Genomic DNA, 14,010 nt, shown 5'->3' on the forward strand with positions numbered 1-14,010 from the left:
AGGAGAGGAAGAAGGAGGGCAGGAGGAGGAGAGGAAGAGAGAGGAGGAGGGAGGAGGAGGGAGGAGGAGGGAGGAGGAGGGAGGAGCTGCGCGTGGCCCCGCCCTCCCCCGCCCCCCTCCTTGCCCCGGCTGCGCAGGCGCGCTGCGGGCCCGTTAGCTGTCAAGAGCCGCCGGGCGGAGGGAGGGAGGGAGGGAGGGACGGACGGGCGGACGGGCGGACGGACGGACGGACGGACGGGCGGACGGACGGACGGGCGGGCGGGCGCACGGGGCTCCCGGCCGGGGCCGCCATCGCCATGGGGAACCGGGAGATGGAGGAGCTGATCCCGCTGGTGAACCGGCTGCAGGACGCCTTCTCGGCGCTGGGCCAGAACTGCCTGCTGGAGCTGCCGCAGATCGCCGTGGTGGGCGGCCAGAGCGCCGGCAAGAGCTCCGCCCTCGAGAACTTCGTCGGCAGGTGGGCCGGGGGGGAGGGGGAGGATGAAGGAGGGATGCCGCACCGGGACACCCCCGGGGGCGAGGGGGCGGGAGGATGAAGGAGGGATGCCGCACCGGGACCCGGCCGGGGGGCGGGGGGGCCCCGGAGCCGGTCCCGGTCTTCGTTCCCTCCTGCCTGGGCTCCCCCCCCGCCCCCCCGACATGCGACCGGCGCTCTTCCCTCCGCCTCTTTCTCCTCCGATAATCACAACGATGATGATGATGGTATCTCTGAAGCGCTAACCGTGTGCGAAGCACCGCTGCGGGCGTTGGCGGGCGGGGGGGGGCGCGGGGGGGGATAGAAGGTGATCGGGGGGGTCGCACGTGGGGAGCACCGGCTTCATCCCCGTCTGGCCGAGGAGGGGACCGAGTTGCGGAGAAGAGTGGCGACTTGCTAGCGGGAGTGACGATGGAGAGCCCGTGTGTGTGTGTCTACAGGTGGAGAGGTGTCTCCCCCATCCCCCATCCCCCCTCCTTTCCCTCCTTTCTATCCCCCCCTCCATCCCCCCATCCCCCTCCTCTCCATCCCCCCATCCCCCCTCCCCTCCATCCCCCCATTCCCCGCTCCATTCCCTCCTCCATCCCCCCATCCCCCCCTCCATCCCCTCCATCCCCCCATTCCCCCCTTCTCTCCATCCCCCCATCCCCCCTCCATTCTCCCATCCCCCCTCCATCCCCCCTTCTTCTCCATCCCCCCCTCTTCTCCATCCCCCCCTCTTCTCCATCCCCCCCTCTTCTCCATCCCCCCACCCCCTTCCTCTCCATCCCCCATCCCCCCCATCCCCCCTCTCCATTCCCTCTCCCCCCCCCAGCCGATCGGCAGCCCCCCTTGACCCCCCCCAGCCAGGCCCCAGGCTCCCGAGCCTCTTTCCCCAACCCTGCCCCCCCGAGCGCCTAGAACAGTGCTTAGCGCTGCACCGTTGCCATAAGGATGATTTCACCCCAGGAGGAGGTTATTCTCAGTCCGGGCTCTGGGTGATTGGGGCGCCCCCCCCCCCCCCGCCCCCTCCAGAGAGCAGCAGAGAGGGTCCCTTTGCCCCTTTCCATCTCGCCCCTCGGGGCAGCCGCTCTTCGCCTGGCCCTCCCATCCCCCCCCCCCCGCCCCTCCTCGTCCTTCTCGCAGGGGAGAGAAGGAGACCCTCCTCTGGGGAGGGGCCAAGGCTGCGGAGAGATGGACCCTGCCATCCTGCCCCAAGGAGTTGGTGAATCAAGGGGGGCACGTTCGCCCGGGCATCTGTCCCCAGTCGCGGGCCCGAATTGGGGAAGCCAAGCCAGGGAGCGGGGAACAGGGAGCCAGGCCTTGTTGGCCTTCGGGGACTTGGGTCTTGTCGGGGGTGGGGGCCCGGCCCAACCGTCGGAGCACCTGAAGCCTGAAAAATGGCTCAGCATCCTCTCCCGTCTGCTCCATCTTCCTTACACGACCCGTCCCGTTCACTCTGGGCACACGCTACGACCTCCACCGAATAGGAACTTGGGCAACCCGAAGGGGAATTGTCGACCAGAAGGGCAGTTTGCCCCCGTAGTCCTGCCTGAGTCCTGCAGAGCAGCCCCTTATGAGGATGAAATAGGGGACCTCTTGCACTGGGGAAGGAGGGCACACTGCTAGAGGGACGGGGATCTAGTGGGTTCATCGAGGGAATTTTAGGATTCTGTTCAATTCCCAGCCGGGGTTAGGATCCACCTGTTCGGTTCATTCTTCGTCTTTTCAGTTCATTCCCCTGCAAAATGGGCAGGGGGGCTGGGTGTGTGTGTGTGTGTGTATATAACGGTGCTAGGCCAACCTATTTGGATGGCACTGATGTTTTAAGTTGTTTTAGCATCCTCCGAAAGGAGATCTCAGTGCCAAGCTTTACCGTCCTAGTGAACGGGTATCTTCGAGAGGCCAGAGAGGTAGCGGGTGACACCGAAGATGAAAAACTCCAAGCGATCTGCTACTCGTTCGCCGTACGACCTCGGCCGAGTCATTTGATCCGGCCGGCTCGGTTTCCTCCCTCGTCTTGGGGAATACAGAAACGAACGACGATCGAGGATTCTCGAGTTAGAGAAAGTAAATATCTCCAAAGGCAGCTAACTCTCTTAACGGGTTTCGAAAATGTGATTTCTCCGTGCGGAAACTGATGGAACGAAGCGAGCCCGTTAATGTGAGTGGGCTTTTGACTAGGACGTATTCTTGAATTCGCCTCTTAGAAAACTTGTTGCAGAAAGGGCACTAATTTCCCATGGCAGCATTTTGAAGATTTTAGCGTTCCGACTCGTAATGCACTGTAACGGTAATTTGAGTAACTGCTTTAAAATGAACAAAGATTAGTGTTTGTATTTTGAAAATAAAAGCACTATATTCTGGGGGGCTTTGGGACAGTCCCAGTGCATGCATATTTTTAGAGGGGAGAACCTACTCTGACCACATAAATGCCACCTGCGAGCATTTACAATTGACCTCTCCAGAAAGCCTGACGTTCCTTTCAGTAACGTGGTTTGTTTGATCGTTCTTCCTCTCTCCGTGTTTCTAGTCTTGATTTTTTTTTTTTGCTTTTTGTAAGCAGTATTTATTCTTAATCAAGAGGGAAGAATAACCTACTGCTGTTCTTGACTTTGCTCTTTGATAAGCCTTTATTTATCCTTGATCAGAAAGGAAATACAGTTTCCATCTTGTTATATAAAATATGCCAACCACGATTTTTGGCTTGCATGTAGAATTCATTCCTTATTAGTGATGTTTTCTTGCTAATTAAACAATAGTAGAAGGTCAGAAGCCAAGAGAAAAGCAATTACCAAAAAAAAACCTTCCTTCATTGAACAAGTCAAAAACAACATTTATCTACAGAAATGATACCTACCTAGTAGAAGTCAAGTATTGGGAAGAAACCTAATTAGAATTAGTGGGGTCGTTTGTCTTTATCAAAGGTTTCTGTTGGAGGCTGAACCATCCAAGAGCCCATTTTTTAAAAATTATCACCCATAGCAGAAGAGGCTCAGAGGTAGCTTTGTTTCAACAACTGATTTAGACCCGAAGAAGCAATGTATTCATTTTAAAGTACTGCATTTCAGCTTTCTGTTTGACCTTGGTTTTATTTCAGTCAGTGAAAGTAGAAAGAAGCTCCTCTCTCCCAAACATGTCATTTCCCTCTTTTGTGTCTGTCTGTCTATTCATTTGAGTCATTGAACAGTTAAGAGCGACTGTAGCGTAGTCATCAAAGGAAGGAGAATTGCTGTTGGAGGTAAAATGCTTAATAGAGTTTTCAGAGGGGCTAGATCCATTCCGTTGAAAACAACGATCTGATTTCCCCCCCACTTAAGCCTTGATGGAGGTCACTGACCCTTATTCGTTGAAATAGTCAAATCTCTTTTCTCGATGTGCTTTGCCTGGAATTAATTCTTCTCATCCTCTGGACAAACTTGCATGTGGATTTGTTTACCTCTTTCTGTTGTAACTTTAAAGACAAGGGGTCCAGAGTCGATGGGGTTTGTGATTGTTATGAAGGGGATACCTGTATGTGATTTTTTTTTTTTTTATTGTCAAAACGATGACTTCTGCTTATCATCGACGACGTTCATTGAGTGCCTTCTGTGTGTAGAGCACTACGGTGGGTGTTTGGGAACACACAGTATTGGTACCATGATAAGCAGTCCAGGTAGTTTAAAAAGGTGAGCGCTAGAGCTCTAATGGATGAACACTGAATCCTCAGTCTGAGTTCTGTACCTGCTTCTGACGATTGGAGAAATCACTCATTTTGTCCAGTCGTCCGTTTTTGTTGATTAAATTGTAAACTCCCTGGAGGCAGGGAGGATGATTTATGCTTCCCCCGCTTGACTGTAAGCTCCTGGTAGGCAGGTGAACGAGCCTACTAACTCTGTTGCAATATGCTCTCCCAAGTGCTTAGTACAGTGTCTGTGCCAGTAAGCACTCAGTAAATATCGTTGATTTCTATATATTTCCTAAAAACCTGGTGCGGTGATCTGCCTCAATAAATGCTCAGTAAATGCTATTGATGAAATAAAATGGTAATACTAACACTATTTGGCGTTTACTAACTCGTACCAGTTTTGGGAAGATTAATAGTTATAATTATCTTTGTTCTCTTTAGTAAGTAGCTCTATATAAATACCGAGTAGAATCTCAGTATGAATATTAATATGAAGTCACTTTAGGTAAAAAAAACAAACGCTTTTCCCTACTGACTTACGACTTATTAGAAGGAAATTTAAGTGAAATTTGACATCTGAAGCTCAAAGAAGTTCCATTTGCCTGTTTGTAGATTGTTTATGAAAGTGTTAAGTCAAAGCTAATGTGCAAATGATTTTAATGATGTACTTGTTAGAAGCATTAGCTTCCTCAAGCTAATTGTTTAGGTGGATTGTGCCACATAACTTGATTCCAGTCTTTTAATTTTGGGTAACTCAGCAATTGTTAAATTGCTTTTGGTGAATAAGAAAATGTTATTTTTAAAAAAATGGCTTTCTAGGGAAGAGAACATTAGGGAAGAGAATTAGTCAGTGAGATTTATTTAAAGCGTTAGTTCAAGCCTTGACTTTAGTTTTGAATCTTTCCATCACGGGTCGGTTGATTACTGCAAGAGTTATTTCCTGAGGAGGAGGAGGAGGATCTTCAGCGTTAGTCCTTCGATGCTAATGTCGATAGATCAGTCAGTCGTACTGATGCTTTTTCTGGGTGCTGAGCACTGTACTGAGTGCTTGGGAGAGTGCAGTAGAGTGAGTAAACATACCTAGTCCCTGTCGTCAACGATATTCCAATCTAGTGGGACCAGAAGAATAAGTTTGTTAACGACTCTGGAGATGGGTGTTTTTTCCCTACTGATCTGTGTCCTTAGTCAAATCCAAAGTCAGATATTTTAATAATGGGCCATGAAGTCCTTGGCTTTACCCTCTAACTGGCATCTGGGGAGTACTCAGTTCTGCCATACCATATGTTTTTACTATACATTTTGGCCAATACGGTGTTAGGAAATCAGGGAAATGTTCACCCAACGAAACGAGCCTGTTTGGACCCGGCTCATTGCCGTGCTGGGAGAAAGTGTTTGTGCGCATCTATAAGTCATTGGACCTTGTGAATACTTCAGTGCAAGTTTTCTGTAACCTGTGGTTTGCAAGAATGCCCGTCCCCCCCCATGTATTCTTAAGGGATTACTGAATGTATTGATCTTAGACCCTCGAACTTAATATTTTTAGAACTATTTGAGTAACAGTATGGATGAAAACAGAATAATCATGGGCCCTGTCCAGTTGACTTACAATCCAAACATTAGATACTCCAACAGCTTTTTTTTTTTCTTCTTCTTCTTTGGGAACCAAGTTGGATGGGCAGCCAGCCAACGTAGGAAGTGGAGGAGTGAGATCTTTGTAGTTAACTCTATTCAACAAGTAGCTGTTGCATTCTGTGCCAGGGGTAACTTCTCATAGCCTTCTGGGCCATTGCTAGATGGAAGTCTTCATGTAACAAATGTATGGGCCTGTATTATATCTTTAATCCACAGAGGAGATGCAGGCAGGCTGCCAGAAATGAGCATTTCTGTTTGCTGAAAAGACTGGGGAGTCCAGTACTAGTGTTGAATTCAGATTGCCTCAAAGATGTGCAGCACAGAGGTGCCGTTTGTTGGCCTGATCACTTCTAAAGTATATTCTCTAACTGCTGATCCCACCCCTTTCATTACCGACTGGCTGGATTTCTTTGTATATTTTAACACTAGGCATTAATTTCTCGAAAGGTTATTTGAAAGATGATGAGGATTTTGGGTTGGTGTCCTGACAGAGTTGTCGAGGATCCCCACGGGTCAGCCATAGCAAAAGTGCATTTACAACTGGGTAAAACCAGAGCCGATGGGACGGAAGGTGATTAAATTTCTAGTGACCAAAGTGGGACAGGAATGGGTCTGAAGAGAAGGGGAGCCAGGGAGAAGGGGAGGTAGAGCGGGGAGGAGACCCTGGCTAGCAATGTAAGCCGCAACAGCGGAGAATAGGTTGCCTAGTCTCCCTCATCTTTTGTTCTTCACCGGTGGCAGCATGAGGAGCGGTTGCCTGTTCCTCCTCCTGTTCACTTGCCCAACCCTCTTCATCTCATCTCAACTGGGCCAGTTCCCTGGCAGCCAGAAACACACGCTACTACCCAAGTGGAGAAAGAAGGAGTTGAGCTGGGTCCCATTTTCATTCTTCTGTCCTGCTGCTATCTGATCTACCCCCATCCTCCAACCTTCACCCTTCACTTTTCTTCAGTTGAAAGTAGGGCTCTGATTTATTTACGCCCTAGGCTTTTCAGATGGCAGGATGGAACCCTCCAAAATGGGGACTACTCCACTCAAGTGGGACATCTGGTTCCATTGACTGAGGCGAGGTAATCGGCGAGATAATCCATAGCATGCCACTTGAGTGTAGCCTTAGTGGAAAGAGCATGAGCCTGGCTTCCCATCTCAGCTCTGCCACTTGCCTGCTGTGTGACCTTGGGCAAGTCACTTAACGGCTCTGTGCCTCAGTTTCTTAATTGGCAAAATGAGGATTGAGCACTTGTTCTCCCTCCTACCTACACTGTGAAGCCCATGAGGGACGGAGACTGTGTCTCGCCCGATTAAATTGTATGTATCCCAGCGCTTAGTAAAATGCTTGGCAGAAGTAAGTGCTTCACAAATACCACCGTTATTAGTTGACTGTGGTGAAAGAAGGAAAATCGCAGTGCTGTAATGAGAACAATATAAGGTTCTTCAGGGCCAAATGGCTGGTGGTCAATATCTCTCTACAGATTAGGGCTGAAGCACTAAGTACCTGTGAAAAAAGAGGGATGTAGAGATGTCATTTTATGCACATTTTATGGGTAAAAGAACAATAAATTGAAAGAGACTAGAGAGATTAAAAGGAGTGCCAGGAGCACTGACTAATGTGCCAGTGGCATAGGTGGGATTGATGGTTTTAGAAGTACCTTCAAGGAGTAAAGAGGTAAAGAAGAAGGAGATATTCCACCTGATAGAAGGAGCTCAGTAAAAGTCGTGGGTTGAAAATAAGGTTATAAAAATAGAGCCTAAATGTCAGGGAACATTTCCTGACCATAAGACTTAGAAGAGAAAATGGTTTCCTGTAGGCAGTGGAAGGAGCACTATGATCTTAACATCCTTTTTAATTATTCAGACAATCCTCCTTTGGTGGGAGGTAAAAAAATTTTATATTATAAACTGATTTTCTCTGTCACCAAGATGGTCTTGATTTTTGCTTTCTTGCCCCACTTCAATATAATTCCTGTTTCATTTTGGATTTGCACAGCTATTGTCAATAATAGAATTCATCTTTAAAACATCTCCAAGAGATCAAGGCCATATCGTTCCCCTTTCTGCTACAGTATAGACTCAGAAGCACCGAGAAAGTTGTCCAAGGTCAGATGGGGAGGCAGAGTTGAGATGAGAATTCACAGTTACTAATCAAAACCACTATTTCTCTTTTCCTCCTCTTACTGTTTTTAGGTTGCCTCCTTTTCTTCCTCCAGGGTCTCTCCCTCAGAAGCTGTCCTTCCTCTGGAAACAGGGAACTTGACAATAAATTAAAAAAAAAAATCACTTGCCTGTCAAATTGAGTATAGGAAGAGGCAGGAGCAAAGACTCTTTATGTGCCAGAGAAAAGAAATTGTTTGAAGATTATCTATCCCTGAATCTAAAAGTGGATTGCAGTGAACAATTCTGAACTGACGTAGGGATGAACTGAGTGAGGTAATGGGTATTTTTCCACTTCATTCAAGTTTGTCTTCTGAGCATTAGCAAAAAGCTTGGGAACAGTTGGTTCGGAGAAATAACTCTGAGCCAAAAATTGGATGGCGTTAACCTTCAGTGATGACTTGATAAGGAAAGTAGCTCCACTATAATACTTGATAAAGAGGATTATTATTTTTTTTGCCAAAAACTCAGTGCCCCGCATTATGACAAATGTAATATTCCACTTAAACTCCCCGTACCTTGTGATTATTTACTGGCTGTTCTAAATCAAATTGATCTGGCAGTTTTACATGTACGATCATGCTCCTTTGTGACGCTTATTGTCAGAGCCGCACTGCTTCTTGGAAGGCGGGGTTCTCACAAGCTAGCATCCTGGAAATGAAAATGACTTCCTCAGAGTTGCATTATCCATTGTGTCAGTGGTCTAAGGGAGTTAGGTTTGCATATTTAAATGAATTCTTCTTTGAATTTTGATTGTGGATTTAGAGCTAATCTGTGTGCTGGTGTTTATTTCCCTAGGCATTTACAAAGCAGGACTTTGGGTGGGGGTTGGGGTGGGGAGGTGGAATGTTAAGTCCCAGTAGTTTACCTAGGCTGGTCATTTCCTGGCTGTAGTTAAAAATGAAATGAAATCTAAAAGAGAAAAAAAAAAAAGCTTGGTAAGATGTTCTTGAGAATGCTATTTAGGGTAAAATGGAAAACTGTGCATATATTGAGCCTTATCTAAGTCCCTTTAAATAGGAACCTAACCTGCCTATTTTCTTTTAAGTAATTATCCACTTACTTAGGGAGGCTAATCTTTGAGCCCTAGCAATGATTTCATTAGTGTTGCTCAAGTAATAAGTACTTATAGAAAGCATTACAGTAACATAATGCTCTTTTTATTTCAAGGAGCCCTAAGCACTTTATATATGTGTGTGTGCGCATATGTACGTATCTATAATATACATACAAATGCACACAACATATACATTCATATACTCAGGACATCATGAGTCTGGAGGATTCCTCCAGGAGGCCTTCCTTGATTGTTTTATTTTCCCTCCATCTCACACTTCTGCACCAACACCACACTTATGTACTCCCAATCACTTATAACCACTCTGTAAACGTCAACTTATCTGCCCTCCTGTGTTAGCACTTATTCATAAAAAAACCCACTTGTCCTATTTTCCTGAACATTATTTCAGCCTTTCGCTCTCTGAATTGTAAACTCCTCTAGAGCAGAAAGCACGCCTACCAACTCTACTGTATTCTCCCAAGTGCTTATTTCAATGCTCCGTACAGTTACATGGTCGATAAATACTCTTGCAGTCGGAGCAGAGGAAATAGAGAGTAAACCAATATTAACTCATCAGTTTTTGAAGAAATGGATTTTCCCTTAGAGTGGAATTGCTGTCTAAGATTGGAGAAGCAGAACTTCTTGGCAAGGAGGGTAATGAAGGCAAGGGATGCTAAAGAGGGTTGACAAGAAAAGCTATATTTTATGTTTTTTAAGACATACTGAGCATTCAAGGAGGGGGGAAAGAGAATGGTTTAGGTCTGTAAAGAAGCACAAAAATTCTAAGAGCAGCTGTTGTCATGGTAATACCCTACCCTTCTATTACTTGTAGTGGAAAGAGGCATTACATTCTTCCTCCCCCAATGCTTTCCAGCCTGACTAGCATTTCCATCAATCAGTCAATGGTATTTATTGAGTGCTTACCGGGCGCAGAACACTGTAATAAGTGCTTAGGAGCATATGATACTAAAGGAGCCCTACCCACCACTTTCAGTCAAGAGGAATGCCTGACTAATCAATAGCTCTTAGCTCTATTTCATATATCTGTGTCTATCGAGCAAAAGTCCTGAACGTTATCTGTGAGCAGTCAGTAAGTAAGACTGAATGAATGTAAGCACCAAGAGTCTTGGTCTTTTTGGTGGAGCTGAAGTCCTTTTACAGAAGCCATATGCCTGAGCAACGGGCAAACACTGTGGGCTGCTCCTCCTCTGTCTTTGCTGAGGGTGAATATGCAATCAGTGGTCCACACTGTGGGGCAGAAAGCTTGGTCAATGAAAATCCTATCAATAACTGAGCAGGAACCTCCCCCTCCCCCCCCCCCCCCCCAGCACCATCCAAGAAAAATGATAGAAAAAGAGTTCCGGTCTCTAGAGTGAGGAATGGTGTCCTATGAGAAATGGGACCTGCTCTGGTGGATTAAGAACATAACTTAAGCAACTCCGTTAGGTATCGGCTCAGAGCAACGGTCCGTTCGGCCCAGGATTCTCTCTCTGACAGAGGCAGCGGGATGCTTAGAAGAACAGTGGGATGGTTGCCCTCTCTGGCATCTGTCCAAATGCTCTGCCATGTTGATGAAAATGAAAATTAGGATGCGTTGTCTTTTCCAGATCTCAAAAAATATAGCTTCTCGTTGGTGCTGTATTTTTGGACCTAGCAGTAGCATAGTGAGAAAGAATCGAGTGTTATCATCGGGCCGTTCTCCGCAGCTCAATCAGTCTGTTCAAACCTAGCTCTGCCGTAGATGGATTTAAGCCTTTAGAAGACCTCTGATTAGAACGATGTAAAGATTTTGGAGACAAAACCCAACTCAGCTTGAGCCCCTCCTGACCTGTGTCTGGCAGACCTGAAATAATTTGAGGTCTGGCATGTCTGAACCCCCGATTTTAGAAGATTGCTAAGTTAAAATGATTGCTGCTTTAAAGGGGCTTTAGCCCTTTTCGAGGACCATGATGGCTTTGGTTGTCCAGGCAACCTAGCTCTGACTCTTCTGGAATGGCAGCATCAGCAGCTAGAACAAGCATCAGGTAAATACTCATTTATACATTTTCAAAAGGAGAGAAATCCTATACAGAGAAGAACATTTCTAAACTGTAAGCCTGGTGTGGGCAGGGATCGTCTCTCTTTATTGCTGAATTGTACTATCCAAGCACTTAATACAGTGCTTTGCACACAGTAAGCGCTCAACAGATACGATGGATGAGTGAATGAACATTTAAAATAAGCATTTAATCTCCTTATTCCCCGTTTCCCTTGCTGCCTAGTCTGGCAGTGGGATGTAAGAATAGGATCTGCCCTAGTCAGACAGTGGCCTCGGGCAGCAACGTGGGCACACAGGGTTTAGAATGGGGGAGCTTGGACATCCCGAGTGTTTTTGGGGCTTGTAGTTCCAGAAACAGTTAGGGATTTGAAATTAGCTGTGGGAGAGGTCCTGCCTCTGAATTTATAAAATGGGGATTAAGAATGTGAGCCCCTTGTGGGACAAGGACTATGACCAACTTGATTAACTTGTGCTTAGAACAGTGCTTGGTGCACACTAAGTGCTTAACAAGTACCGTTATTAATCCAGGTTCATCTGACCCCGACAGACCTTCTAGCCTGGGAGCTCACATTCTAAAATATCCTGTAGCCATCTGCTTTTACAGAATTACACTGAATTGAGCCCAGTTGTTTCTCGGTAATCCAGATATCCAATCAGTGCTTAGAACGGTGCTCAGTGCTTAGAACAGTGTTTGGCACGTAGTAAGCGCCTAAATACCATCATCATCATTATTATTAGTATGTCCATATGTTATCTTTCCAAGAAGTACTGTAATATCAAATTCTGTTCCTTTTAAACTCTGAGATTTTTTTGGCCACCTACAGACATGGCAGCTCACCTCACACATTAAAGAAAAGTTGATGATGAGGGATATTTGAATATGACTGAGGAGAAAGAACACGGTAACTCCCCGAGAACTGTCCTCTCCTGCACCGGGGTGCTGATAGCTGCTGCTGATCTGGCCCTTTATGGACCTATTCTTAATGAGGACGCGAGTAAATGGCTCCCTTTATGGGGCGGTCTAACTCCTAGAGGGCACCCGGCTACCATTTAGCATATGAAGAAAGATAATTCACTGCATGGCAAACCGGGATCTGAAATAATAAACAGATGGTTGAGATCCTCTCTTAAAGGCCTTACCCCCATAGAGCAGAGCTCTGCAATCATTTTGGTGATTTGACCTTCACTAGAAACCCGCTGGTGCCCAGTAGCAGATGCCACACCTGGCTGGGAACTGATGGGGGGCAGTACATTCATTCAATAGTATTTATTGAGCGCCACTATGTGCAGAACAGTGTCCTAAGCGCTTGGAATGTACAAGCCCTTTTGGGGGGGGGGGTCTCTACAGGCACCTCAGTGGTGATGCTCACCTCACCCCAGAACATCTCTAGGCCACAGTGGCTAGGGTCACGTGGATACACGACTCGCTCTTCCTGAACTCTGACCCCAGAGCCCAAGAGGAGCCTGGGCTCCATTTCCAGAGCCTGGAATGATGCAAGAAACCTTGGTAGGCCTGGGCCGAGGGTTGGGGTTCTGTCCCTAGCAGGTAACGAGGAATGGATATCTTGAGAAGCAGGTCGGCACAGTGGATAGAGCACGGGCCTGAGAGTATGAAAGTCATGGGTTCTAATCCCAGCTCCGCCGCTTGTCCGGTGTGTGAACTTAAGCAGGACGCTGTGCCTCAGTCACCTCATCTGTAAAATGGGGATCGAGATTGTGAGCCCCCACGTGGGACCCGGACTGCGTCCAACCCAATTTGCTTGTATCCACCCCAGCGCTTAGAACAGTACCTGGCACATAGTGAGCACTTAACAAATGCCATAATTATTATTATTATTAGTTTTGGCTCCACTATTGCGCCCTTTCCAACTCTAAGGGCGGGCCCCAAATGGTGTGGTGGTTCCCCCTCGGTGCCAATATCATGGAAGCAGTGCTTTCCTTGGCCCCCCGGAGCTGGCCCCTCTGTCCTCATCTATTTTGTCTTTCCCCTGGCTTGGTGTTACTCCACTCAACCTTTTTGCCCCCATTTGAAGTAGCCAAAATAGCTGTAATCCACTCTTCTAATTTGGTACTTATGAAAACACACCACCTTTGGGAAAGAACTATCTCTGTATTTTATTTTTAGGTGATCGGGTTAAGGGGTGCCAGAAGGACTGGCCATCATAATCTACTTTGATAGTTGCATTTATTACCAAACAGTAGCATCTGGGGTTTCTTTGCTGAGCAACCCTTATCTCACTGTTGCCATGAGCTACTTTCCCAACCCCCAAAATGCAGAATTGCTCCTTAGCCTCTCTATATTTTAGAATTGCAGGAGGAGTCTAGAATAATTTTAAAATTCTGATTTAAATGTAGAGAAGCAGGATGGCCTAGTGGAAAGAGCAAGGACCTGGGAGCCAGAGGACCTGGGTTCTAATCCCTGCTCTGCCATTTGTCTGCTCTGTCACCTTGGGCAAGTCACTTAACTTCTCTGTGCCTCAGTTCCTTTATCTGTAAAATGAGGATTCAATACCTGTCTCCCTCTTACTTCACTGTGAGCCCCATGTACGAACTGATTATTTTGTATCTACCCCAGCACTTAGTACAGTGCTTGACGCATAGTTAGCGCTTAACAGATACTATTATTATTATTACATTTGATAATAATAACAATAAAATTCTTGTTTGTAAAAATGGACCTTCCCTATTTTTCAGGACATGGGGTTTGGTGGGTTAGAAGGATTGTAAATTAATATGTAGGGCAGTTTACAAATGTTTACTTCTACCTATGCAGTTCTGCAGAGTTCAACTTGATACCTTCAAAGTAGGAGAGAAATGAGCTATTATGTTTGTATAAATTGGCAGAAGAGAAAAAATATTCAATGTCTGGAGCACTGCATTTTGGAAACTGGGTTCTTCGTTGCTGACTCATTGTACGATTCTGGACAAGTCATTTAGCTTCCCTATACTGTTTCTCTAACTGCCAAAAAGACTATTTTGGAAGGTGAGTTTCTAGCCTAGAAGTCAGA

General features: G+C 46.6%; 1 protein-coding gene across 7 annotated transcripts in view; it reads left to right on the plus strand.

Annotated features, from left to right (window-relative positions):
• The first annotated feature begins 250 nt into the window (after window positions 1-250).
• The window catches only part of DNM3 (dynamin 3), a 328,780-nt gene continuing 315,020 nt past the window's right edge, over window positions 251-14,010 (plus strand). For 4 of the 7 annotated variants that reach the window (XM_029081396.2, XM_029081391.2, XM_029081392.2 and 1 more), the window contains exon 1: window positions 251-457. In XM_029081396.2, the coding sequence (XP_028937229.1) occupies window positions 297-457 (161 nt within the window). In that variant the 5' untranslated portion in view covers window positions 251-296. The remainder of the gene's footprint in view (window positions 458-14,010) is intronic. The other 3 variants (XM_029081394.2, XM_029081395.2, XM_029081397.2) reach the window with 1 other exon arrangement.

This window comes from Ornithorhynchus anatinus, chromosome 16, assembly GCF_004115215.2.
Source record: "Ornithorhynchus anatinus isolate Pmale09 chromosome 16, mOrnAna1.pri.v4, whole genome shotgun sequence".
Taxonomy (NCBI): Eukaryota; Metazoa; Chordata; class Mammalia; order Monotremata; family Ornithorhynchidae; genus Ornithorhynchus; species Ornithorhynchus anatinus.